This window comes from Phyllopteryx taeniolatus, chromosome 6, assembly GCF_024500385.1.
Source record: "Phyllopteryx taeniolatus isolate TA_2022b chromosome 6, UOR_Ptae_1.2, whole genome shotgun sequence".
Lineage (NCBI taxonomy): Eukaryota > Metazoa > Chordata > Actinopteri > Syngnathiformes > Syngnathidae > Phyllopteryx > Phyllopteryx taeniolatus.
Window position 1 is genome coordinate 17,679,444 of NC_084507.1, and position 27,942 is coordinate 17,707,385.

Genomic DNA, 27,942 nt, shown 5'->3' on the forward strand with positions numbered 1-27,942 from the left:
CCTCCTGAGAGCGCGGAGCTTGTCCTACGGGTTCCAGGGTTTAAAACGTTTTTAACAAAAGGCTGCGAGGAGTCAAAGCGTCGAGGAGCGGCAAGACCAGTTTTTGACAAAGCGAAGGTTGGGCAAGAGGAGACCTATGCGGGCCTCGCCGGAAGAGGAAATGACAGGAGCAAACACAAATACGAGGCAGGGCAGGACTGTTGATTACCATAAACGTGTTGATTTGCCCTCTGAGGGGGAAGGAAGGTAGAAGAAGCAATCGTGGAGTAAGGAGCTTGAGAGGAGGGTGGAGTTAAAAACAATAGACAAACAGGTGCACACTGATCCCTTGACAGTCAGACAGAGGAAAACAAGATCATGTAGAACCGACCCAGGATTTAACATTCTGCTGGGTAGATATAAGAAGACTGACTCCATGAAGACTGAACTAACAAGACTATTCTGGAGGATCTAAAACACCACTCAAAACAAAAGGTAAGACAATGACCCTCTCCTGTATATCTGGTATTAGATCCTGCCTTTAATAGTCAACGGTGATAAGATGTTATAGAAAAACAACAACATACGCGTTAATAGTGTTTTTGGGATAAATGTTTGGTGAGTCGGTGCTGTTGGACCACTTTTGGTTTCTCCCCCCCCCCCCCCCCCCCCCCCCCCATGTGCGTGTAGCAGAACGCCAGCATTAAAGTGTCAGAAATGCAGATGGACAGGTTTGTAGATGACGTAAGAACGGTTACGGTCATGGCACTAGAATTTCCATTAAAAGTTGGCCTGCAGTCTCCTCCATTGATGGCACTTTTACATCACAAACATGCTCTCCTCACAGCATTAGGTACACAATCTAATGAGAGCCAGTATAGGAGCTGTATCAACAGTCCTACAAAGATAAAATAGGCACCGTTTTATATGACACTGTCAGAGAGGAATAGAACTAGTGTCATTGCGGCGAAACAATCGAAAGCAGTTTAGCAGCATATTAGATGCTGTACTCTTGAAGAACTAATGCTTTCCGTTCAATAATTGTATTATATTTGTTAAGTACAATTAAAGTTCATGTTTGGCCAAGTGAATATGTTTGTTTAAAAAGACAAAGCAGAGACAGCAGAGACCTACTATGGTTATTGCACTTATGATGAAGAACTACGGTAGGACTATGTTGTATGAATATTAATGTGGACATAGTCTGAATAATAAAACCAATGTGTAAAATATACACACTATACAGTACAGTAATATAAATGCCATTATAGGTATTAATGTAAGAACATTTTATTAATTGTGGTAGTTATCCTAACAGCGTTTCCCAACCTCTGTTGGGCAGAGGCACTTAAAGTATTTGACATTAGAAAAATATCACGCCATAACACCAGAAAAAAATGTCAAAGCATATGTATTGAAATCATCTTTGTTAAATGTACTCACAAATATTAGTTGAACACAAAGCAGTTATTGTGTTATATGAATGACGACAGGTGGCTACCCAGGTCATCACTACCTTTTGCCACTAGTGGAAGAAAATTTAATAATTCTGCCTTTCACTATATGTCTCTGGCATGGATAGATGAACAGAGATACATTATTTGTAGTCAATAAAATATTTCCAGACTGGATAATTTCCCACGGCACACTAACGTGCTGGGAAACATTGGTCTATAATACCTTATTTAACAAAATGTACAGTAAAGCTCTGCACAACCACAATGATAAACACTGTTAAATTAACACCACCAAAATGAACATTGTCTTTCTAAAGGCTCCTGTAGCTTGTGTAGGTGTGCCTAATCTTGTGACCAGTGAGCATTTATAACTCTTGTTGAGGATTAAAGTCTCCCATGTTTGTTTAATGTATTTAACTACAATCGTGTTCCTTTTCTAAACAAAACACAGCAACCACTTTCGCATGTTCATCTTCAGTAGATCGGACTATTGTGACAGGGTTTTTACAGGTCTGAACAAAAACTAAAAATGCATCCAACAGCCGAATCTGGTCCAGAATGCAGCTACTCGGGTTCTTACTGGTACCAGGAAACTGGAACCCATCACACGAGTCCTAAAGTCCCTATACCGGCTTCCAGTGAGTCAAAAAATAGATTTTTGAATTACTGTTAGTCTACAAGGCGGCACGGTGGACGACTGGTTAGCGCGTCAGCCTCACAGTTCTGAGGACCCGGGTTCAATCCCCGGCCCCGCCTGTGTGTAGTTTGCATGTTCTCCCTGTGCCTGCGTGGGTTTTCTCCGGGCACTCCGGTTTCCTCCCACATCCCAAAAACATGCATGAATTGGAGACTCTAAATTGCCCGTAGGTGTGACTGTGAGTGCGAATGGTTGTTTGTTTGTATGTGCCCTGCGATTGGCTGGCAACCAGTTCAGGGTGTACCCCGCCTCCTGCCCGATGACAGCTGGGATAGGCTCCAGCACGCCCGCGACCCTAGTGAGGAGAAGCAGCTCAAAAAATGGATGGATGGATGGATGGATGTTAGTCTACAAAGCACTTTTTAGTTCCCCATATGAGACTTGCCTTCTCCTCAGGTTGTTGGGTGCTTATTTCTAGAGATGCAACATTTAATGGATTAATCAAGATAGTGGATTAGTTTACTAGTTTACTATTTTGATAATTGATCCGATTAGTGGGATTAACTTAAAATTGTCCAAATCCTCTGATTTCAGCATCTTAACAGTAAATATATATATATATATATATATATATATATAAAGACGTTTGCAAACATCTGCTTTTACTTTGGAAAACAATAACCAAGATTTTTGCCTATTGTGTGACATGTTACAGACCCAACCAGTAGCTGAATCATCATCAAGTTATGGAAAAAAAATTATAGTGAAGATAATCGTTATTTGCAGCCATATTAGGACTAATTCAGTCATTAACGAAGTTGAACCTCAATCCCAGAAGTGTATATCAACTAGTAGCCCTTCGCATTAATCAGTACTCAAGAAGTAGCTCTCGGTTTCAAAAAGGTTAGTGAGTACAACACCACTACAGTGATTACTTAGTTGTTGTTTCTTTGGTTTTAAATAATACCAAATCACCAACAATGATCAGTTCATAAACAATACAATAAACTTCAGTGCAAAATCCATTTTTGATTAATCGATGGAATAATCAATTCTAAAAATATCCAGTAGCCGCAGCCCTAATTGAGTGTTTCCAGGCCAGAACTAAACAATGTGAAGCAACATTCTATTTCAGCGCTACTTAACTGTGGAACAATCCTCCGGAACACCTGAGATCTGCTCAAACTGTCGTTTCATTTAAATCTGGTCTGAAAATGTGTAAAATATTATTACTTGATTTAACCATCTTGCTTTTATTTTGTGATATAATGTGATATTCTATTTTTTGTAATTGTACTCTTTTATAATCCTTTCATTTATCCTGCTTTTACTGTATGTTGGGAATCTGGATCGTATCTTGTTTTTAAACACGACTGGTATTTCTTCACCTCTGTAAAGCGATCCGGATTGGCCTTGTGTATGAATACGTCTCCTTTCCTTTCCTTTCCTTTCCAGGCTCTCCTATTTGACAGGATGTCGTCGATATCAGACGCAGACTTTCGCTGTCAGCAAGGAGACACAATCTGTGGTGAGATCAATTGTTTGTATAAATGTACCTGTGTCTTAAACCTCAGATTGCACCTTTTTCAGCACACACTGGCGACCATTTAAAGTGCCTCTGATTAACCCCAAGTCGCGTAGTCTCACATTTTACTACACAAGCCACGGTCCCGTTCGCAGAGCGCTTCCACATCATCAGAGGGATCTCATTGTTTTAAGGGATCAGTCAGGAAAAGGGTACAATTTAATTGTTTTTTTCCAATTTCCAAGGTATTAAATATACCATGGAACACAATAGAGAGAGCCAACCCAACATATCAGTTGCTTATTTTTACTTTTATATTTTCCTATTTTTTTTTCAACAGAGTTGTACAGGTTAGAGGTCATATTAATGATCGAAAAAGTTTTGAAATTAGTATCTTGAGCTCATATATTCATATAACAAAAATGCGTCAATGCATAAAACGGTTCAAAAAAGGGAAGCGAGGTAGACACAAATGGCCAGCATAGAGCCCGGAAGACTTTTGTGCTGATCTCCACTCTTCTTTGTCAGAGATCCGCGAGTACGAGAAGGAAGTGATCATTGTGCCCATCATGCTGCTGGCCATCTTCGTGGTCACGCTGGTCTTCATCCTGCTGCTGCGTTTCTGTCCAGAGAAGGTGGACCGCATCCGTCTCAGCACCGTGAAGTCCACCTTCAGGAGGGAGCTGCATGGCATCGACGGTAAGGCCAGCATCGACGTGAATCCTCGAGCAACGTAATGCAAGCCACCGTGACTTTCCCTCCATGTCAACATTTCACTGTCAAAAGCAATTGTGTGAACGAGGTGACAGCAAAAAGCTTCCAACTGCTAAACTGGTATTCTAATGAGACTATCTACATATAGATAGACTTTGTAGTGCCTAACAAGGGAGTCTGAATAAAATGGCTAACTCTTACGATTGCATTATGAAATAACGCATGCAAAAACCTTCAGCTATTCTTCCTGTTCAGCAGAATCTTCTAAGAGGGAATTTATTTTTGTGTTATACTACACAGCATTTGTTCTCAAAAAACGTTTTACACCAAATGCTACCTAAAATAATACTTAGATCTCCGTCGTGACCGACATGAAAATATTGTACCATAGTAGGCGTTCATCAAAAACCGAAAGAGGCTTTAATCGTGAGAAGTATATTAATTAGGGTAAGACACTGTTACATTATTCACTATTTCAACATTAACACAGCTTGAATATAGAAAATAGAAAAATTATACTAAAATAATGATTCAATTAGACATTTTTCATTCATTTTGCATTTTCCCCCAAAATTGGTTAAATATATTTGTTAATTTTCTTTTGTTTTATTTATTAATCTTATAAAATAATTTAATTATAGTTGAATTAATTATAAATAGAAAATACAAATGGGAATTATAAAACTAGTACGTATTTTAGATACACACTTTAACATTTAATAATTTGTTTTAAATATATGTACATTTGTTTTATTTTATTAAATAATTGATTCATTATACTAAAATCTATTATGAATAGAAAACAAAGGGACAGAAAACAATATTATGTGTAATTTTGTTTTTACTTACGTCACCTGTCTGGCAGTTTTAAAAATAAAATGTGTCCCTGGAGCACAAAAGTTTTCACACCCCGTGGTATACGTTTTCAAACAAACCTTTAATTAAAAAATATATTTATCCAATTGTGCGCCATAGATAGAAAATGTAATCGTTTTTACTTAAGGAAGAAAAACATAATAGCAAATCATTATATATAGTGGTGAAAAGTTCCTATTTGTGATTATTATTTTCCTAAATTTCACAAATAGTTGTAAAACTGCTTATTGTTTTGAACTACTGTAATGCAAACTTCGTAGATATGTAAAATATTTTAAACTGCTGACGCAGCAAAGCTACAGTCATGAACATAATGTTAACTCACTACAATTGTAACTGAGCATGATTGTCTTTTAAAGTTATATATTTCATTCTTTTTTGCATTGCACCTTTAGTTATTGAGTGATTACTAATGGCTCTCCTTTTATGTTTGTGCAGCTCCACCCGGTATCAATGTGCTGGAGCACGAAAGCATCGCTCTGGATGTGCCCAACTCCTACTCCACCTTCCACCCGGCCAGCACCTACGTGTCCAAAAAGCTCTCGCTGTCCGTGGACATGCCCCCGGTGTTGACCGGCGCCCAAGCGCTGGCCTACAAGCCTGCGTTCGACCCAGTCGTCCAGCCCCGAGAGCTTCCCCGCCAGAGGCTGCCCGAGTCCTTCAACCTTGTTGCCCCGCTGCCCGGGTCCTTCTCCCTGCGCTCAGACTCTGCCGTGTCCCTCTACAGGGCCTGCATGGAAAACAGGAACGTGGTCCTGCGGGTGCTAAATGGTGGGCAGCCTCACTGTATGGAAAGCCATTTGAGCTTTTATTCCATATGCTTCATATCCATATACCAGTAATGACTTGGACAACTACAAGTTACAAGTGAGGCAGAACTGACCTAGTTGACAACTGGGTGCTATTAGTAGTACTAGTGACATAAACTTATACTAACATCTAGAGCTTCACTAGTGGTACTAGTAGCGCGCATTTGTCAACTACTGCAGTTTTGCCTCAATAGTAACATGTAGTTGTCCTACTTGTTTCCCTACAAGTATGCAGATAGTAGTGGAAAAAACGTTACACGTAAGACAGTTGTTGTCTACTAGTGTGCTGAATTGTCTTACGAGTGAGGACAAAGAGCATACTACAGTAGTACACGGACCTTAAACTGGATAAGAATGTCTCTTAACGTCTTGCTTGCTGCAGACTCCGCCGACGCCAGCGAGAGACACAACTTCCTGGGCTTTGCGTCCTTCCTGGCCGAGCTGGGAACGCACCCGTTCTTGCCCGAGCTCCTGGGCGTGGTTTCCCTGCGTGCCCCTCTGGTGACGGTGGTGGAGGAGCTGGAGAACCAGGACCTGCTCAGCTTCATGTGGAGGTGCAGAGAGGTCGGTTGAATGAAGGGCTGGCTTAAAAAAAAAAAAGAGAATAACTCCAAGTCGACTTCAAGTATAGGTTGACGCAGAATTTCTGCCTCGACACTCCACCAAAAAAAGGACCAAAAAGTTCTGAGATGCTGTGTTAAACATAAATAAAAACAGAATACAATGATTTGCAAATCATGTTAAACCTTCATTTAATTGAATACACTACAAAGACAAGATATTTAATGTTCAAACTGATAAACTTTGTTTTTAGCAAATAATCATTAACTTAGAATTTTATGGCTGCAAGACGTTCCAAAAAAGCTGGTACAGGGTCATACATGTCATGTACATCAAGCAAGAATGGGAAAGAATTCCACCTACGAAGCTTCAACAATTAGTGTCCTCAGTTCGCAAAACGTTTATTGAATGTTGTTAAAAGAAAAGGTGATGTAACACAGTGGTAAACATGACTCTGTCCCAGCTGTTTTGGAACGTGTTGCAGCCATAAAATTCTAAGTGAGTGATTATTTGCTAAAAACAATAAAGTTGATCAGTTTGAACATTAAATATCTTGTCTTTGCAGTGTATTCAATTAAATCTAGGTCAAACATGATTTGCAAATCATTGTATTGTGTTTTTATTTATGTTCAACACAACGTCCCAACTTCATTGGAATTGGGGTTGTACATTCCCTCCTGCGGCAACATTTTCAATCCATTCTAACCACAAAACATTTTAGGCATTACAAAAATTCCCACAATTCTGCATTTTTTACAGTGAAATTCCACATTTGTTCACAGTCAAATTCCCACATTAAGACATGCGGTATATTCTACATTGTTCCCAAATCCTTCATCATTTCTTGACCGATTCAAACCATTCCAGCAACAAAATATTTTCCACATTCCAAAAATTCCCACATGAACCAGATTCCAATATCATTCCACATTTAATTCCACAACATTTTAGTTCAACTCCACCTTTTCACCATTCACACACAGTATCTCCAGACATTGCATTGTCTAGTTATTAAATTAATTCACCAGTTATTGGAAAAAAAAAAAAGTGAAATTTATGTTAAATTTCTCATTTTACTATTAGAGTTCCCCCGCTCTATCGCAGTTCATAGTTTGCGTTTGATAATACATCCACCTCACAGGTGCTTCTTATCAAGATGCTGGTTAGACAGCATGGTTATTTCACAGGTGTGCCTTAGGCCTCCCACAATAAAAACCCACTTGAAAATGTGTATTTTTTCTGTATTGTGGAGTCTGGGGGGGGGGGGGGGACTCAAAACACGCTGTCGTATACGCTGATTCAGATCATCCCATACATGCTCAATGGGTCACATGTCCGGTGAGTATGCTAGACATGGAGGAACTGAGATGTTGAAAACATTGCGATGATGAGAGACACCAGGAAGTAATATTATTTCCTATAGGGGGAAAAAATTAAGTCAATGGCCTGGCTGGAAGTCCTCCAGCATCAATGAACTTTGGACGTTCCACTGTAAAACCAAAACAAGGAAGCAAAACATTTTGTTTGTTTCCTTGTGCAGGAAGACGTGAATCCGCCGTGCGAGATGACTGAGAGGCGAATATTTACCATGGCCCAACATGTGATCTCAGCGCTGGTTTGTACACATTCTTCTGAAACATTTAACTGTCAAATCAGATCACCAGGACTCCAGAGTCAGATTTGGTATAGGCACTCCGAGCAAAGACAAAATGGTTCAAAATGGCTGGAATTGCGACCCTCAAGCCATTGTGTTTTCACTTTCAATATCCATGTTGTTTTGAAGTACTTTGAAGCTTACCTATATATGATGTGATGACCTATAGTTACCTGCCTTAGAATGCACTGCACAGTGACTTGTTGTTAGACCACTCTTTGAGTGGTAGGACATATTGTTGTAAAGCCACTCCTACAAATTCAACACGACCCAAGGCACATATTTGACATTAGAAAAAATCTACAGCATACCACCAAACAAGAATATCACAAAAACTAGATACAAAGTTGATTATGTAATAATATTGTATATTGTGCCATCTAGTGGAAGAGCATTTAATTATTCTGCCTGTCACTGTATGTTGCTGGCATAGATAATAGTTGAACAACGTTATTCGTAGTAAATAAAACAAATTCTGACCAATTAAGTGAAATTAAGATAATTTCCCACACTGGTTGGATATCAATAAAAAACAATTCATTTCAGTCGTTCAATTCAAAAAGTCAAACTTGTATATTACACACAACTATATTACATGTAATATTATGGGGGGGGGGGGGGACTGATTTTTGATTGGCCTTCTGCAAACTGTTTTCCTGTGTTTGAAGAATCTGTATATGAGACACTGAAATAAGTGAACTTGCTACCATATTATTTATTTTTTGTATTTCCATTAGGTTTGCGAATGGGTGGAATCTCCAGTACATTTCCGGAAAGTTTTCTGTAAATCTCCTTGGGAAGTTGAGCTGTGGAATTTTGGAAATACACTGGAGCCCTGCATGTTCGCAATTCGGCAACTATCTGTGGATTTTTTTTTTCTTTGGGGGGGGGGGGGGCAACCCCCATTTTTCATGGAAAACACTAATTGGCAATATGTTTTTTTTTTCTTCAACGCAGTTACAATGCCGTCAATTCACGGATTTTCGCTTTGCAAACGGGCCTGGTCCCTATCCCCCCCAAATAGTTGATACACACTGTATTCCAAATTCGAAATTTTACATGGGAATTGAGGGTAATTTAATGCATCATATTGAAGCATAGATATAACTATTTTGTTTTGTCATAAATCGACATGTGCAAAATAGATAGCTCTCCATCTTGCTGTGCTCACCCCTTTTCCATTTCTCTCCAGACGTTCCTCCACAGCAAAGATCTCCTGCACGGGAACATCCGCGCCCGCAGCGTCCTGGTCAGCAAGGCGCACACAGCCAAATTGTGGGGCCTTCACGGGGTCTACACCCGCAAGAACCAGGCGGCCACACAGAAGGACGATCCCAGCATGAAGAAGTGGCAGGCGCCGGAGATTTTGGCCAGGAGAACCGTTGGTCCCAGCAGTGACGTGTGAGTATGACAGTAGATTATTAGCATAATTTGGGATTACTACGAGGTGTCATTTGGTCAATGTTTTTTTCTTTTCTTTTTGTCTTTAAGCTATTTCATCTAATATGTGCTTGTCCTCCTAATGATTTTACCTTTTATTTCTTTCTAGATGGTCTTTTGGCATCTTACTGTATGAAATGGCAACACTGGGTAAGTTGTACTGAAAGTTAGGACTAACATGATGATTACCATATTTCCTAAAATATGCCCTAATTGACGCCATACCCCAATAGTAAATCATCATCCGTGTGAATAAATAAGCGCTGAATATCAAATAGAGGCCACATTTTTCCTTCCTTAAAGAAGCCTGCCGATTTAGATGCCTTTACGACAATACAAATCGACCGCAGAGCAGATATGGCATTTGTAAATCTGAAGTATGAAGTTGGTGGAGGAGTTGTGTTTTTGTCCACTTTGGGTCACCATCCTCATGTTCTACACTGTAGTATCTGTGACTGTGAGTGACTTTAAAAGGTAGGACCTGCTCCTGTCAATAACATGGGCATCAGCGAATGAGTGTCGAGTTGGCTGACTGTTAGCTGCCCAACCTGTTAGCCATTTTACATGTTGCGTGATGTGCTTGTTATGCGTTTATTTTGTTCAAGCGATTGAGCAAATGGATTACAATTCGTTCCAACTAGCGGTGGCACACTGGACAGTATTAAATTAGAAAAGGATCTTTACATCACCATATACCTGCAGTTGTGTAAGACAGTTCTGCTTTAGTTAACATGTTGCAATGTATCTTCTTTTTTTACGTGTGAAATGATCCCAAACGTTGTACTCTTTTGCACACACTTTCCTCCTGGCTCGCACTTATTGCTACATTAGTCTGGAGTAACATTAGTTCATGTGGAAAAATTATGATAAAATCTTGATATGGTGAAAAAAATAGATATGTACTTTACAATGTAAAATGTCACAATATGGTGGACGATTAATAAAATATTCAATAAGTAATCATAATGTATAAAATACATTGTTCTCATTAGGGTCATGGTTAACTAGAGTCCATCCCCTCTGAAGCGACAACCATTCTCACAAACAGGACTAATAATCCCCCAAACCTTTTGCCCCTGCAGGAGAAGCGCCATTTGCAGAGATCCCCGTCAATGAGCTCCTCCAATTCCACCAGCGGGGTAAAACTCTGAAGAAGCATCCCAACTGCTCCAATGCCCTGTAAGGATCCAGTGCTTGCTCTAAAACACATCCCGCACTCATATGCCACTTGACACCTAAACATGTATGTCCTCCACAGCTATGCCGTCATTAAGGGTTGTTGCCAGTGGAAAGATCCGGATCGACCCACGCTGGCCGAGGTGACTCGCAAGCTCGTGTCCGGGGAGAAGAGCGCCACAGACAAAGTCCTCAAGGGAGTGCCGGTCATCTTGGAGCGGTACCGGCACGAGGCCGGATATGGGGAGGCTAACAGCTACACAGTCTTCTGATTACAACAAATGGTGTCCCCCCCCCCCCTCCCCCTTTGTACTGGTGCACTTTCTAACTACAACTGTTACATATTCCGATTTGCACATGAAGGAGAAACAAGCCTTGTATACTCAAGACTTTTATTACGCTTTTCTCTATGAAAAAAAACAAAACGTTTTTTTTAAGGTTTAGGTGAAAGAAAATAGACTTTGAAGCAGATGTAAACTTGAAAGGCATCCAGTTGGAATGGATGCTGTGGAATGATGGTTTGCCTGCCTTGTTTACCACCTTCCTTAACTGATGTCAAGAAGCAGATGTGACGCATTGCCATGTTTGTTACACATTGAAGGACCGTGAATGGAATGACTTAACAAAATGTGAATAAATAATCACAATCTGCTCATTGCAAAGTTGAGGAAGATAAAACACTGGCTTTGTCAGAAAGGTTCCAGGACTGGTGATACAAAAGATATAGTTCAAACAATTTGTGGCTGCTTCACCATGACGACAACGGATGCTCACAACGCCCTGAACATCTGTCAGCTTCTGGCTAAGAAAGCATCGGCCTGCTCGAGCAATCTTTCTTGCCACCTAACGGAGCTCAGTGTTATCACCCCCACCGCCTTTCTGGCTTGGTTACCAAGGAGACCCATTTTGAAGTTGTGGATGACATCAAGATGGCCATGACAAAGCTGCGGAGGATCCCAAAAGAATCTTTCCAAGAGTGCATGAAGGTGTAGCAGAAAAGGCTGGGGGGGGGGGGAAACGTGTCACACACCAGCGAGATTACTTAAAACTTTGTATTTGAATATACATTGGTGCCTTGAGATATGAGTGACCCAATTTAGTTTAGTTTTTCACGATATGAGCTCTCCAGTCATTTTTTTTTTTTTTTTTGCTTTGACAAGCGAGCAAAAATAACAAGAGCACTGTATAGTGGCAGTGAACTCTACTTCACAAGCGGTTTGACAGATAATTGAAAAATAAAAAAAATAAAAAGGCTTCAAGCAGTTTACTGTCAACCTAACAGAATTATACACTGAATTTCAAACTGCATAGCTTTGCTTTAGATGAGTCAGTTTAGCTAAATGCTAACAAACAATGCAAAACACCATAGACAGGCTAAAGAATAGCATCAGTATCGCACTGATATAACCCCCCCCCCAGCAATGGAAATTTGGGCAATCTTTACGTTCTATTTTTATTGTCATAACTATGTTCTTATAAATTGCAATTCTTATTAAAACAAAAAAAAATTTTGGGGCGGGGTGGCTGTAATGGATTAATGGAATTTCTATTCATTTCAATGGGGAAAATGTGATTTGAGTGTTTTGAGTTACAAGCATGGCCATGGAACGGATGAAACTCATCTCAAGGCACCGCTGGATATACGTTGTGACACCAGTCCTGGAGCTTTTCTGGCACACCTCGTAAGTTGGTTACAGCTCTGAAAACTTGACATGAAAAATACTTTGTAGAGTAGAATAGGTGAAAAATACAAAAGTAAACTTCAGAAACCATTATGAATGCCTCCATTCTTGATGGACAGGAACTCAAAAAAAGTGAAGCACCATTTTAAATACAGCAAGAAGGCATCATGTCTTTTGTGTAGATAACCTCGCTACCACTTGACATGAGAGTACAAAAACAAGTCAAAACACTAGTTCTCACTACTGGGTTAGCGTAGTTAACATTGTTAATGTCATCACTCATACTACAGCCCCCAAAAACCCAAACATGTTTTGGCACATTCAAGGTCCAAAATGTAAACTGTTAATCATAGTGTCGTGTCAACATCCCAAAATAACACTGTGGACAATGAGTAAACGATTGGTCACTCGCGTAGGCTGTTGATGGAGGCGCAAATCTTGAGGGCAGGACCCAGCTTGATGTTCATGGTCGAGATGAGATGGTCCTCGCGGAGGAGCAGCAGAGCCTGCCCGTCGATTTCCTGGGACAGGAAGTGAGCGGCCAGCTCCTCGCAGCCTGGAAACAACACACAGTGATTTTCTACATATAATAAATAAATATACCTATAAATAAAAATAATCAGTAAAGTACTTGATTCTAAAAATATTTGATAGCTACAGCCCCTAATCTACAGTGATACAGAATATTAAATATAATACATCCAATACATTCAGTGTATGAAACTTGACATGCATAATATGTATATTGTACATAACAGTGCTATTGCATGTTGAAATTATAGACAAAACCATGAAATGTAAATGTAATAATCATATACATTGTAGGCTCGAAGCCCTGCAATGAATAGCGAAAATCAGAGCACAGTTAGTCGTGAGGTATAGGGACCGAGCCCAACCCCAAATAGCGGAAATACGCAAATTGACGCTCCTTTAAAAATAAATAAAATGCACAAGTGGAGTATCGGCTTAAAAAGAAATAAAATTAGCGGACGTATTACTGGTAGGTTAAAAAAAAAAAAAAAAAAAGCGAAGCGGTGCCGCCTATCCCTCTGCTCGACAGACACTTTTAGACAGATACCTTATTCAGCCACAAGGTAAATTATTTTCCCAAACCTATTTCATCAAACTTTGGTGCGGCTCCAAACAAATATATTGTGCAGCCCTACACAAGATGGCAGCAAAGCACTACTTCAGTCTAAATGAAGCTGCTCAATTCAAACATATTCAGAACAAAAATATAAACGCAACACTTGTTTTTGCGAGCTGGACTCCGATATCTAAAACATTTTTCTACATACACAAAAGGCCATTTCCCTCAAATATTGTTCACAAATCTGTCTAAATCTGTGTTAGTGCGCATTTCTCCTTTGTCAAGATAATCCATCCCACCTCATAGCGGCATATCAAGATGCTGATTAGACAGCATGATTATTGCACAGCTGTGCCATAGGCACAATAAAAGGTCACTCTGAAATGTGCAGTTTTATCACACAACACAATGCCAAAGTTCTGAGCGTGCAATTGGCATGCTGACTGCAGGAATGTCCACCAGAGCTGTTGCCCGTGAATTGAATGTTAATTTCTCCACCATAAGCCGTCTCCAAAGGAGTTTCAGACAATTTGGTAGTACATCCAACCGGCCTCACAACTGCAGACCACGTGTAATCACACCAGCCCACGACCTCCACATCCAGCATCTTCACCTCCAAGAACGTCTGAGACCAGCCATCCGGACAGCTGCTGCAACAATCGGTTTGCATAACCAAAGAATTTCTGCACAAACTGTCAGAAACCGTCTCAGCGAAGCTCATCTGAATTCTCGTTATCCTCATCGCGGTCTCCACCTGACTGCAGTTCGTGGTCGTAACAGACTTCTGGGTGAATGCTCACATTCGATGGCGCCTCTTCACAGATACCGCAACGATTGTTGTGCCATTCATCCACGACCATCATCTCATGTTGCAGCATGATAATGCACGGCCCCATGTTACAAGGGTCTGTACACAATTCCTGGAAGTTGAAAACATCCCGGTTCTTGCATAGCCAGCATGCTCCCCGGACATGTCCCCCATTGAGCAGGTTTGGGATGCTCTGGATTGGCATTTACGACAGCGTGTTCCAGTTCCTGCCAATATCCAGCAACTTCGCACAGCCATTGAAGAGGAGTGGAGCAACATTCCACAGCCCAAAATCAACAACCTGATCAACTCTATGTGAGGGAGATGTGTTGCGCTGCATGAGGCAAATGGTGGTCACACCAGATAGTGACTGGTTTTCTGACGCCCGAGGCCCCCACAATAAAGCAAAACTGCACATTTCAGAGTGGCCTTTTATTGTGGCCAGCCTAAGGCACACCTGTCCAATAATCATGCTGTCTAATCAGCATCTTGATATGCCACACCTTTGAGGTGGAATGGATTATCTCGACAAAGGGTAAATGCTCACTAACATATTTATACAGATTTGTGAACAATATTTGAGGGAAATGGCCTTTTTATCACGTGAAGCACATTAAGTTACCCTGTCTACGAAATGTGCTATATGGATAAATAAAGCTGCCTTGCATTGCCTAGTTCTTTGACACCAAGATGCCAAAAGATGAAGGCAAAGCAATATTTTGGTCTAAATGAAGCTGCTCAACTCCCTTCAACATAAACAGTGTACAGTACATAATATTGATTGAATATATATCATATGTACATCATTATCTCTCACAAAATGGAGAGTTGTTATATAATTGACTAGTGAATGAATTAGGGGAGGACAAAAAGTCGTTTTTGAATGCCAAAATCTAAGCGGTGTAACCTTGAAGCGACGAGATGAACCTGCACACTTCTTCCACGCTCCACTGGGCTGGAGTGGCCGACAGGAAGCCGGCCGTCTCCATGGGGAGGGTCCCGGGAGCCGAGGCGTCCGACTGGGGAGCGTTGTTGCGTGAGTGGGAGGAGCTGGGAGAAAGGGAAGGGGTGTCCTCCTCTTCCTCCTCATCTTCCTCCTCGTCGCCGTCACTGGACGCTTCCTCTGAGTGGCTGGAGTCAGAGTGGCACTAAAACATCCAGACGAGACGTGAGGGATTCAGTACAAAGTCTCAACAGTTTTAGGCAAGACAGAGATTCCCAAACACTGTACAGATCATCGGGTGTGGCGCAGCAAATGATTACATTTAATTTAATTGGTCAGAAAATTATTACACATCTTTGTTTATCTTTCTACATTGGGGCTGTGTAGTGGCAAGCAAAACAATTGAATGCTCTTCCACAAAATGGCAGACAACAACGCAGTGGTGGGCACATTTTTATGCTCAAGGGTGACATTTAATTTTTAAAACAGACAAGATGGGCCAGGTTATTAGTAAATTTGATTTATAAAAAAAACATTACCCGTTTATGTTAAATATGTAAAATAGTTTATTTTGACAATAAAATATCCATCCATTTTCTGAGCCACTTCTCCTCACTAGGGTCGCAGGCATGCTGGAGCCTATCCCAGCTATCATCGGGCAGGAGGCGGGGTACACCCTGAACTGGTTGCCAGCCAATCGCAGGGCACATATAAACAAACAACCATTTCCACTCACATCCACACCTACGGGCAATTTAGAGTTGTCAATTAACCTACCATGCATGTTTTTGGGATGTGGGAGGAAACCGGAGTGCCCAGAGAAAACCCACGCAGGCACGGGGAGAACGTGCAAACTCCACACAGGCGGGGCCGGGGATTGAACCCCGGTCCTCAGAACTGTGAGGCAGACACTCTAACCAGTCGCACACAGTGCCGCCGACAATAAAATAGTTCATGCTAATTTTTAATTGCAGCATTTACATTTAATCAAACTAGAAGATTATATGAATATTTTACTATACTATTATTTAATTATTTAATTATTTCACTTAATTTTTTTATTGTGTAAAATTGCTTATTTTAATCAAATAATCATGCTCATCTCATAAAAAAGCAGATTAGTTACTAAGATACAAATCTAAAATGTTATATTTTACTATTTTTGTATTTTATGCTAAATTGTTTATTTTAGATCATAGACCAATCAATTTTCCCATTTTTAAAAATTAGTATTATTATTATTATTTTACAGTGGACACCCAGATACTCGCTGTTCGGCAACCATGGATTCACATATTTGCAGATATTTTTTTATTATTATTTTTTTTTTAATTCAGTTTTACAATTTTGTTTACTATTTTTCTTCTTGTTTTTTCTCCAACCCCGAAAATGCTTATTGGAAGTATAGCCCAGCTTATTCAAAAACATTTTTAGATTAATTTATTTTTTTATTATAATGGATGTCAATTATTCGCAGATTTCCGCTATTCACAGTCCAGTTTGGTCCGTATATCCTGTGAACACCAGGGTTCTAACTGTATAATAAAATAGCAGATTTAATAAGATATTAAAAATCTGTTTTGTTACATTTTACAACTATTTTTGTATTTCAGGTAAAATAGTTAATTTTAATAAAATATATCATGCTTATTTTATTTGTAACTTTTTTAATTATGATCAGTTAAGAAATTAATTTGTTAATTTTACTTAGATTTTGTATTATTTACAATAAATCAAATCAATTATTTAAGGAGATAAACTAAAAAATAAATTAAAAATGAATGAATAATTAACCACATTTTGGGAAGAAAAAAAAAAAAGACTAAATCAAGGCAAACAAATATGACAGGACCGTTCATCATCTTCATGCTTGCTCGGCCGGATTAAAGAAAAGTCTTCCAATGCACTTAAGCATTTTTTTGGAATGTGAATTGTCTGTTACCTTGACGTTTCGATGCTGGCCGGACAACTTGTTGCTATTGGAGCTGCTGCGGCGAGGGGGTCCACGGCGCCTGGCAGCATTCTTGGCCGGGGGCGGAGGCGGCGGCGGCCCGGCAGTGCCGCCTATCCCTCTGCTTGACTTGTAGTGTTGGCTGCAGCTTACATTGTACCTGTTCATACCGGAAAGACATTTCACGTCATAATCAGACCCCAGACAGACAGGCACTTTTAAACAGATACCTTATTCACCCACAAGGTAAATTCTTTTCCCAAACTTATTTCATCAAACTTTTGTACAGCTCCAAACAAATTGCGACAAGATTCAAATTGTGGTATGATCACATGATGATACAATCCAACTGCCAAATGAATGAATCAAGTTTGTGACATAGCAAGTAGTGTGTAAACAGACAGTTGACTTGCCAAACGTGTTTGTCTCCGGTTAGCGTGTCATCTGATCTTTTGACAGTATGAACAGGGATAATTTACTCAGTACATTGACACGTTACTACCCAGGTTGATGGTCCATCCATTTTTATTTCACTCACTCGTCTGTACGCCTTCCTGCTTAAATTCTTGCATATAAGAGAATGATCGTGGTGCTTTTTAGTGAAACCCCCCCCCCCCAAAAAAACAAGCCAAAGGGGGACACAGTTTCCACAACCATCAATCAGAGAAAGTTAACTACAAGTGTAAAAGGATTTGTTTGTGTACATGTTATGTACACGACAACAGAGGCGTACCTCTTAGCACAGGTGTTGGTGCAGAATCTCTTGGTTCCTCTGAACTGGCTGGCCGGTGCCAGGCTTAAGCAGTACTCACATTTCAACACTGGAACAAAAGGGGGGAAAAAGCTTAAAACAGGATATTGAGGGAACACCTGTCTGTCACTCACACATGCACGTATGCGCACGCTAAGTATGTGTTAGTATTCAAACACTTACTCGGTGGGCCATTCTCTACACGGGCACCCAGGGCAAAGTCACGATCTTTAAGGAGCCCGGCGACCTTTCAAATTAAAACCAGAAAATGTTCAAGATTGTGCTGACCTCTGCCAAGGCTTCAACAGTGATCACCTTCAATACAGCACCTAAGAAACATTATCCTAAACATTTAAATAGATTCAAATCAATCCACTGACAGCAGTAGTCCAAAACTGTGAGGGAGGAATTATTTAAGTATGCTGCTGTTTATGTGGGAGAAATTATTGGTTTCTAACCCATACTCCTAGCTAATGATGAGTGAAAAGAGTGGGTGGAGACATTGTAGAGCTGAGTGGCCTTTTCGACTTACAGCCCAGTAGTTTATGATGTGGAGCTGCAGTTGTTTGTCTCGTAATACTGTACATATACAGTCTTCATTATTAATGGCGATATTTTTGGTGAAATAGCAACTCATTGAAACTAATCCAAGTAATAGGATATGAGAGATAGTTGCACACAAGCTCATTTTAAAAATAGATAATCTCATGAACAGAGCAGTTGATGATAAACTCTGACAGGGAAAGGCTCAGCTCCCTCCTGGATGACGAAGCCCTCAATGAGGTGCGTGAGGACTTGAGGTTTGACCACCGCTTGGGGGAGCGGCGCCCGCTCTTTGTCGCTGTGGCCCACCCTCGACAGCGGCAGAGGCAAGGACAGGTTGGGTGGCAACGAGGAGGCTGGGGGAACAGGAGCTGCTGAAGACAGAAAGGAAGGATTATGTATTGATCTTGGAGGTGGGCGGCGACAGCCTCAAAATAAAAATTTCCTATAATCCAATTTTCGAATCGAAACATGGGAAAGTTGGAAATGTGCATTCAAATGTTTAGAGGTCAACTTAAGTTCAAATAGAATTTCAGCCAAAAGCAGAACTAGAGCTGCAGCTATCAAATATTTTTAGAACCGAACATTCCCCCGATGATGCCATCGATTAATCGGATAAAATTTGATTATGCATTATAAAAAGCAACAATGTACATTTGAGGTGCAGAAATAATTTTTGCTCACTTGGGGTCACCATCCTTATAATCTACTGTAGCATCTGTAACAAGTGCGCATCGCTTTAAATAGCATGGGCCAGCTGAGTGATGTGGGCGTCAGCAAATGGGAGTGTCGCGTTGGCTGGCTGTTAACGTCTGCGTGTTGCGTGACTCTACATGAGTTGTGGCCATTGGCAACGTATGAATAAATGTGCTTATTACGTGTTTGTTTTCTTACTGTTTGTTCAATTAAGCGGCGGCTGTGTCTAATCCTTGACCACTTTCTGGGCCGGAGCATTACAATACGTTAAAACTAGTGTTCGTAGTCTATGTTGAATTAGCTAACGTCGACTTGACTTAGACGTGCTTGTAGTACTCATTGCACTTTATATTACTTACCAGTACCCATGAAATGATCCCAAACTTTGGACATTCTCCATCTTTATGGACTCTTTCCTCCTGGCTCGCCGCTATTGCGCTAAATTATTTGTATAAATCTGTGTAGAAAAATTATCTCTGCAAAGCTCCTCGGGAGAGATTTTTCTTCAACTTTTTTTTTTTTTATCGAATTTTTGGATTTGTTAATGCAGTCCAATGAATAACTGACATTCTGTGATTATTATATGTACCTGACTCCTTTGTCTGAGTTAAAGCAGGAGCAGCGTCTTTCATCGAAACAGATTCGGAAGAACCTGCAGTCGTTTCGTTGGGTGCATCGCAGTCCGACTTCCTCTTCAGGGAGCCGTTGGCAGACTTATTCTAGCAGAACAAGTTTATTTAAAGCCAATGCACAACTCTGCTCACAAAAACAATTATGACTGAGCTTACCACAGTTGTAGAAGTGTTGTGTGAGGTGGCATTAGCGTTAACGTTTTCCTGTGTTGTGACATTTCGCACCTGCGCCAGAGCCACGGCCTGCACGCTTCCCCCCATGCACTGCCTGGCCCCCACCAGCTGTACTGGAATATGCGGGGGATTGTGGGCTGCCTGGCTATTGCCGGGCGGGGCTGGGAGAATAGGAAGCGGCTGTCGGGGGGACACCTGCACGGGTAGGCGGTGTCCCTGCGCCGTCTTGGGCTGGATAGGCACGGGGCCTTTGTCGGCAACAGCGCTGGCCTGCTGGAGGGGCTGCACCACCAGAGTCTGCGTGTTGACGTTGGCCTTAGGGGCGACCGAGCCAAGGGAATAGCCCTGGGTGGAGGTAGGGACATTGGAGGTGGGCACCAGAATGACGGGGGCGGACGAGGGCGACAGGAGGAGCTGGGAAAGTGGGAGCGCCGGAGTGGAGGCGGCGGAGGGGGCCACCGACGCAGCGGAAGGAGGGACATTGATCGCGGGCTGGTTGGAGCTTTTGACGGCCATCGTGTTGCCGGATGATTTGGCCGCTTGCTGCTGGGGTTGAACTTGCTGCTGCTGACTGACAGGAAAGCTGCCAGGCTCTTTCCTCTCGGGGAGCTCGGACTTGATTGCGACCGCTCTGGGAGTGGACACACAGTGTAAGGCCAGATTCTGCACCTGGGAGGTTAAAGAAGAGCGTTAATAATTTTGTTTTTTTAAACATACATTCTCTTTTCTGCAAGGTTAACATGACAAGTGCATTGGGAAAGTGTTCACAGCGCTTCACTTTGTCCCTAAAGCTTGCGATCGAAATGTTCACAAGCTTTCGTGCTCGTCCGCAGCTTGTAAAAGAAAAAGACGTATGGAGTGAGATGTGGAAACATTTTGCTTAGATAGCAAACAATCAGGGCAAGCCAAAAGATAATACTAACTAAACTCAGTCTGCAAAGCCACATAGGTGGTCTATGTGGCTTTGCAGACTCAGTTTAGTCTCAGGGAACACTGTGGCCAAACAGCTTGCTGAACTACAGTGGGGCAAAAAAGTATTTAGTTAGCCACCAATTGTGCAAGTTCTCCCACTTATTAAGATGAGAGAGGCCTGTCATTTTCATCATATGTATACCTCACCTATGAGAGACAAAATGAGAAGGGAAAAAAAAAAAAAAAAATCCAGAAAATCACATTGTCTGATTTCCATCAGTAACACACTACACCGCAAGGGACTCAAATCCTGCAGTGCCAGACGTGTCCCCTGCTTAAGCCAGTACATGTCCAGGCCAGTCTGAAGTTTGCTAGAGAGCCTTTGGATGATCTAGAAGAGGATTGGGACAATGTCATATGGTCAGATGAAACCAAAATAGAACATTTTGGTAAACACTCAACTTGTGTTTTGAGGCGAAAGAATGCTGAGTTGCATCCAAAGAACACCATACCTACTGTGAAGCATGGAGGTGGAAACATCATGCTTTGGGGCTGTTTTTCAGCAAAGGGACCAGGACGACTGAGCCGTGTAAAGGAAAGAATGAATGGGGGCATGTATGGTGAGCTTTAGAGTGAAAAACCTCTTCCATCAGCAAGGGCATTGAGGATGAAACGTGGATGGGTCTTTCACCACGACAATGATCCCAAACACACCGCCCGGGCAATGAAGGAGTGGCTTCGTAAGAAGCATTACAAGGTCCTGGAGTGGCCTAGCAAGTCTCCAGAGTTCAACCCCATAGAAAATCTTGGGGAGTTGAAAGTCTGTGTTGCCCAGCAACAGGCCCAAAACATCACTGCTCTAGAGGGGATCTGCATGGAGGAAGGGGGCAAAATACCAGCAACAGTGTGTAAAAACCTTGTGAAGACACTCAGAAACCATTTGACCTCTGTCATTTCCAAAAAAAGGGTAAAGTACTGAGATTAACTTTTGCTATTGATCAAATACTTATTTTCCACCATAATTTGCTAATAAATTATTTAAAACTTTTTTTATTTTTTTTCCTCATAGGTGAGGTATACCCATGATGAAAATTACATGCCTCTCTTCTTTTTAAGTGGGAGAACTTGCACAATTGGTGGCTGACGAAATACTTTTTTGCCCCACTGTAAATAAACTGCCAAGGTATCTTATTGGACTCGGTATTGGCCAATAATCAAAATCAAGTGAATGTACTCGGACACGGGTGCAAAAAAAAATGTGATCGGGACATTCCAAAATGTGTTTAATTCATTTTTTCCCCTCAATAATCTTCATATAACTTCACGTAATGACAGCATAAAAATGTAAAATTTAGATTTTATTTTATTCAATAAAATTAAGAAAAATAATAAATACATTTCAAAAATTTAAAACGAAGAAATCACATGTACATGACAAGTACTGTTGTCGTTATGGGGTGTTGTGTGTAGAAAGAAAGTGCAGATTCTTGATTCAGGGCTATTTATTTTAGTTTTAATACAATTTCAATATTTATCAATTATTTTTCTTTAAAGAGTTAATATTTTAATATTAGTTGTTTTTCGGTTCTCGATGCCCAACCCTAATTTTGAGTTAACATTTTTATTGTTAAAATGCAAAAATCACACTTTTCTACCACTTACAACTAACTTGGTGTATTGAATGTAATGGAGATGTCCGTCCATCACTGTCTTCTTTACCACGTCACAGTACGTCATTTGTCTTGTGTCCCAGGCCTCGGGACACAGCAATATATAATTATATTTTCCTCCATTTCCCGCATGCCATTTGCTGTACAGCTCCATCAAAATCTCTTGCTCTTGTAACTCTGAAATCTCTCCGCCACCACCTCTCCTATTCCTATTGGATGTGACATCTGTTGTCACTGCACCCAACTGGAACATTTTTAACCCACACCCACCTCGTACAATTGCTATAAACAACTCCTTTTTTTCTTCAGATTCCAGACTGCCGCTTCCGGTACAAGTAGCCGCTCACCTCGTCACAGCCCCCCCCAGCTCAACCCCTGGTCGGCATGGTAATGCAAAGCCATACTTCAGCGACCCATCATGTACTAGACGGGTGTGGTAAAAGCAGTGGTCAATTTGCATGACCTAACCCTCAAAACAGACTGATTTCTGCAGGGCTAAATATGGGGTGGAAAGTATGCTATGGTTGTTGACTTAATGCTTAACCCATGAGGTATTTTGACAAAAGCATGTCACAGACATGTTAGTAAGACACCTGGGAACTGTTTCAAATTGTGACCTTTTAATACTTTTTTTAACTCCCATAAACGGCAAGTGACAAGTGTTCTGGTTCAATTAGCTGTGTACTGCAATGAATGGCTTTGCCTTACAGTTGCAGTCGGACAAAACAAAGTGCACTACGTTACATTTTTTTTTGTCTAACTAAAAATGTAACGCGAGGCTGACGTTATATGGCTAAAGTATGCTGTTGGACCAACCTGATCATTATCAGACTGAGCGCTGGCTGAGGTAGGAGCTTCAGTCTGTTGTTGCTGTTGTTGTTGCTGCTGGGTCTGGGCCACTGTAGTAACAGTAGCTGTTGCTGTACCCCCCGGCATGAAGATGAGCTGAGAGGCCAGCGGAGCCCTGAGAGAACGGTTCACCTGAAGCACACATGGGTTAACAGTTAAGATAAATACAGGGAGGGTACACACATTTATCATGAAGGATAGGTCTCATGCGTAATAGGTGAAAATCCACCATATATAATTGTTTTATAGTTTTCCCCCTCCAACGCTTTAAAAACATGAAAGGTAGATCTCTTTCATTTTCTTGTCATTTTTCGAGACACTTCTTAGCTGTGTAGTCCGGTTTAATTAGGGCTATTTGAGCGCATGGCACAATTTGAGGAACTCACCCTAAGATACATCTGCCCCTGTCCTGGCGAGTTCCCCCCCAACAACACTGACTGGTTAAGGGCGGTAGTTGTCGCAGAGGTGGCTGGCCCGTGGGGACGAGGCGTCACTGCAGTTCCCCCTGCCGACGTGGTACTGAGGTTCACCTGGGAGAAAATAAAAATCATTCATAAATTTTATCCAAATAAGTTCTAATGCAATGCGACTGACCATTAAAAATAAACCGTACAGTGGTGGCCGCCTGTGAGATGCTGCTACTCGGGGTGTTAGACTGGCGACTCGCTGCAAGTGTAGCCTGGTTGAAAAAGACAGAAACAAACACTTTTTGCACATCATTTTCTCAGGGGTCCTCGGTTTACAATGGTTCATAAATACGACATTTCAAGGGTAAAAATTGTGCGTAAGAATATGCTCAGTAGCTGCCGTTCTTATGATGTAATATTCCTACCTGTTGCACAGCTGCCAGGTTATGAAGTTGAGCATTGTTGATCTGCTGCTGAAGCATGAGTTGCTGGAAGTACTGCGCTGCGTTCGGCTGTCTCTGCAAGGCTTGAAGTGCCTAAAAATAAGCACACGGTCAGATCCAGAATGCAAACATGCGTTTTACTTTGTCAGTAAATGAGCTCAGACACTCACCTGCACGGCCTGCCGCTCATAAAGAGACATGTGGGCAATCTGCGGTGGGCGGGAGGTTCTGCTGGTCTGAGGGTTTCCATTGGTGGTGGTGGTGTTTGTGCTGGTGTTTTGGTCCTCACTTGCATCCATGTTAGCAGCTTGAAAGAGTGAGCAGTGGAACAGTGTCAAGAAAGTCACATTAAAATACAGTGCACTACTCACATGAAGTTAAAGATATGGATTACGTGCACCAGGTGCCTAACGTACTTCAGATCTCACCAGTGATCGGCAAATTAGTTTCTGATTAACTTCCTGCTGAGTTCACAACGGCCGGAAAATCAACAGACCTTCTTGAGCACTTTAACTGACAGAAAAATGCACTGTAACCTTTACAGGTAGAGCTGTGCAATAACGAGATATATATATATATATATATATATATATATAGTAAATAAGATAGAAAATGTTTATCGTATGATATAATCTATCATTTACATCATTAGATTTACCTTGCCGCTACTGAGGGAATCCTGAATTTTTCCCCTCCAGTTAGTAATACTTTTACTGAATAAATGGTGGGCATACTTGAATGTTACCAAACCCACAGTGCTGTATTAATTTTAATTCGTTGCACTGCATTCCTTAAAAAGTGGTTGTACTACATGATATTTTAAGTAGTACTTATGTGGCCAGCGGATATTTGTGTTTTATTTTATTTTTATTATTGTATTCATTTTATTGTGTGGTCTATACAGCCATCCATCCATCTTCTGAGCCACTTATCCTCACAGGGGTCGCGGGAGTGCTGGAGCCTATCTCAGCTATCAACAGGCAGGAGGCAGGGTACACCCTAAAGTGGTTGCCAGCCAATCGCAGGGCACATATAAACAAACAACCATTCGCACTCACATTCACACCTATGGGCAATTTAGAGTCTGCAATGAACCTAGCGTGCATGTTTTTGGGATGTGGGAGGAAACCGGAGTACCCGGAGAAAACCCACGCAGGCATGGGGAGAACATGCTAACTCCACATAGGCGGGGCTGGGAATCAAACCCGGTCCTCAGAACTGTGAGGCAGACGCTCAAACCAGTCGCCGCGTGGTCTATATATGTATTTTATAAATAAATGGCAAAAAGATAATTAAATATATCCTATAGCATTATCATGATCTAAAATTACTAGACTTTACACCGGTTTGATCGGGCTGATCGGTATCGGCCGATATTTAGCATTTTATGCTGATCGGCTTTAATGTTAGAATTCGTCGAGCCGATCAATGACGTCATTGATCGGCTCCGCAAAAGACATTTGCTCCGCGTCGCCGCGTGCACAGTATATTTTAATCCAAAAGCTAGTTTGCCTCACTGCATAAATAGAGGAACAAAGTTACATTATTTATTGTAAATAAAAAATTTTGAGCAATTAAGTACACAAGTATATACAGTAAAAGAACAGGTCATTTAAATAGACGCATTCCTCCATCTTGTGATCGGATCGGTGATCGTTTTTTTAAACTTGCTGATCGGCCACAAAACTCCTGATCGTGTAAAGACTAAAAATTACCTATATTTGTATGTAAAATTTTGTCCATATTGCACCACTCTGTTTACTTAACTTGACCTTCTCTAAACTTTTTAATTCACTTGTCCAACTGTGCAATGTCTCAGTACTTTTTGCAGAACTTGCTGTTGTTCAACAAGGACCTGAATGGCAAAATGTACAAAAGGTGTTTGATTCATAAATCATCCAATAAATTTGCTGGTTCAATTAGAATTGGTATTTCAACAGTCCTTTCCATCATGCTGTTCACATTTTGACATGATGATAATTGGTATTGCCCAGCTTCAATGTTGTCAGAGGGAAGTGGCCTCTGAGCTGAGATTGTCATCAGTGGGTTGCAACAGGGACACAGAGAGACTGGAATATTCACAGAAAGGCATTGAAGTGGATGTCCAACACCGTTGTGAATTTGGCCGTTTAGCTCTTTGTTAGAAAAGAGCAAGTTGTGCCAAAAGTATTGAAAGACCGAACATTTCGACATGTAAAAATTTAGTTTTTGTGAGTAGTCTGTTAGGGACAAAATATAGCATGCCTGTGACTCATTTATTAAAAATCATGTCATCATGTACAGAATATTACAAATATTTTTTGAAATGCTTTCTTTCGGGTGCTGATGCTGCACTGAGCCCACAAAACTGGCAGGACTTACTTTTCAAAGCAGATGCCTATCACTAAACAGTGCTCGTAAATCACAGCAACCGACCGAGCCAATGCAGTAACCCTAACCGCATTTCACGACAATGACCTTAGCTCGCTCATTACCCACAAAACACGTTACATTTATATAAAAAAAAAAAAAGTTAGCGTAAAGCGAGAGAGAAAGAGCATAACTAAAAGGCTACCGAGCTAGGGAGCTAGCAAGCGAACAATAAATTTGGCTGGGTATGACTCTAAAAATAGAGATATGCATCCGGCGTAGCGTTTAAACACGAGCACAGAAATGCCGTATAGTTTCTGGTTTAAAGCGAAAGTTTAACCAAAGACAATTCGCTCCCTTGGTGCTAGTAGCTCGGTAGCATTAGAAGCTACATGGCGACTCTCCATGCAAGAAGTCATCTTCTGGTGTCTCAAAAAGGCGTGCTTGGGTATTTACCTCTTTTCTTGGTTCATGTGTTGCTTCACTCCTATTTGCAGGAAATTATAATATCCCGGTTTCAAACGCAAACGCCGAAAGCCTTTTATTGGCTTTTTGGCAGTAAAAAGAAAATACTCCGCCCCCAACAGGTCGATGTATTTTTCTTCTTCCTTGCTTGATTTTTGGAGCTTGATGAATGGCTTTACCAAACAATGCCGCCATCTATTGGACGGTGGTTGACCACCCCCAGGCCAAAGCTGGAGAAAAGAAAGTCTGGACACTCTTTGAAATTATAGCACTGCTCCGTACTGGTTAAATGTACGTCACATGGTTTATGGACGCCATGTTGTCTATAATCACGGCATTGCCTTTGCATTAGCCCCGGACATTTTTGGCGACTTTTGGCCAAGTGGTTGGTTGCATGGCTTGTAGGCTGTTCCACTCATCAGAATCAGAATCAGAATCATCTTTATTTGCCAAGTATGTCCAAAACACACAATGAATTTGTCTCCGGTAGTTGGAGCCGCTCTAGTACAACAGACAGTCAATTTACAGAACACTTTGGAGACAGAGACATTGACAAAAAACAATTGTGCAAAAAGATGCAGAGTCCTCTAGCACTTAGAGCAGTTCGAATGACTAATATTGCAATAGACCGGTGCAATGACCATTGTGCAAGGGGCGCTGAGACTTCAAGGAGTGTATGCGGTTTAAAGTGACGAGTAGTGCGATAATCTGGGACAATGTTGGTTGTGCAAATGTTACAGATACTCCTC

The 27,942-nt window shown here is 41.2% G+C and overlaps 2 protein-coding genes across 3 annotated transcripts; one reads left to right on the forward strand and one right to left on the reverse strand.

The window, feature by feature from the left end:
* The first annotated feature begins 80 nt into the window (after window positions 1-80).
* styk1b (serine/threonine/tyrosine kinase 1b) lies at window positions 81-11,479 on the forward strand. Its single transcript, XM_061775452.1, has 10 exons — window positions 81-474; window positions 3,529-3,601; window positions 4,127-4,297; window positions 5,627-5,959; window positions 6,380-6,561; window positions 8,099-8,173; window positions 9,405-9,613; window positions 9,762-9,802; window positions 10,735-10,831; window positions 10,911-11,479. The coding sequence occupies exons 2-10, from the start codon at window positions 3,547-3,549 to the stop codon at window positions 11,098-11,100; spliced, it is 1,353 nt and encodes a 450-aa protein (XP_061631436.1). The 5' UTR covers window positions 81-474; window positions 3,529-3,546; the 3' UTR covers window positions 11,101-11,479.
* Window positions 11,480-12,064: 585 nt separating this feature from the next.
* phc1 (polyhomeotic homolog 1) lies at window positions 12,065-27,346 on the reverse strand. 2 transcript variants are annotated; one of them, XM_061775449.1, is made up of 14 exons: window positions 27,185-27,346; window positions 24,550-24,686; window positions 24,362-24,472; window positions 24,143-24,208; window positions 23,916-24,059; window positions 23,497-23,661; window positions 20,081-20,767; window positions 19,882-20,011; window positions 18,792-18,967; window positions 18,237-18,300; window positions 18,036-18,123; window positions 17,294-17,462; window positions 15,316-15,556; window positions 12,065-13,066 (listed from the first exon to the last, which is right to left on the reverse strand). In XM_061775449.1, exons 2-14 carry the CDS (start codon window positions 24,676-24,678, stop codon window positions 12,915-12,917), a joined length of 2,322 nt encoding a protein of 773 aa, XP_061631433.1. In that variant the 5' UTR covers window positions 24,679-24,686; window positions 27,185-27,346; the 3' UTR covers window positions 12,065-12,914. The 2 variants fall into 2 exon arrangements, with proteins under 2 accessions (XP_061631433.1, XP_061631432.1); XM_061775448.1 differs by having other exon boundaries at window positions 18,792-18,970.
* Between the last annotated feature and the right edge of the window lie 596 nt (window positions 27,347-27,942).

What these genes read in the sequence shown, in the direction of transcription:
- phc1 (XM_061775448.1), bottom strand. Translation starts at nt 24,678, where the DNA reads ATGGATGCAAGTGAGGACCAAAACACCAGCACAAACACCACCACCACC. An exon ending in TCTCACAGGCGGCCACCACT is followed by an intron (nt 24,060 to 24,142) that starts GTACGGTTTATT and finishes ATTTTCTCCCAG; the next exon opens with GTGAACCTCAGTACCACGTC. An exon ending in GTTCATCTCGTCGCTTCAAG is followed by an intron (nt 13,067 to 15,315) that starts GTTACACCGCTT and finishes TGTTGTTTCCAG; the next exon opens with GCTGCGAGGAGCTGGCCGCT.
- styk1b (XM_061775452.1), top strand. Translation starts at nt 3,547, where the DNA reads ATGTCGTCGATATCAGACGCAGACTTTCGCTGTCAGCAAGGAGACACA. An exon ending in GGAGCTGCATGGCATCGACG is followed by an intron (nt 4,298 to 5,626) that starts GTAAGGCCAGCA and finishes ATGTTTGTGCAG; the next exon opens with CTCCACCCGGTATCAATGTG. An exon ending in GTTGGTCCCAGCAGTGACGT is followed by an intron (nt 9,614 to 9,761) that starts GTGAGTATGACA and finishes ATTTCTTTCTAG; the next exon opens with ATGGTCTTTTGGCATCTTAC.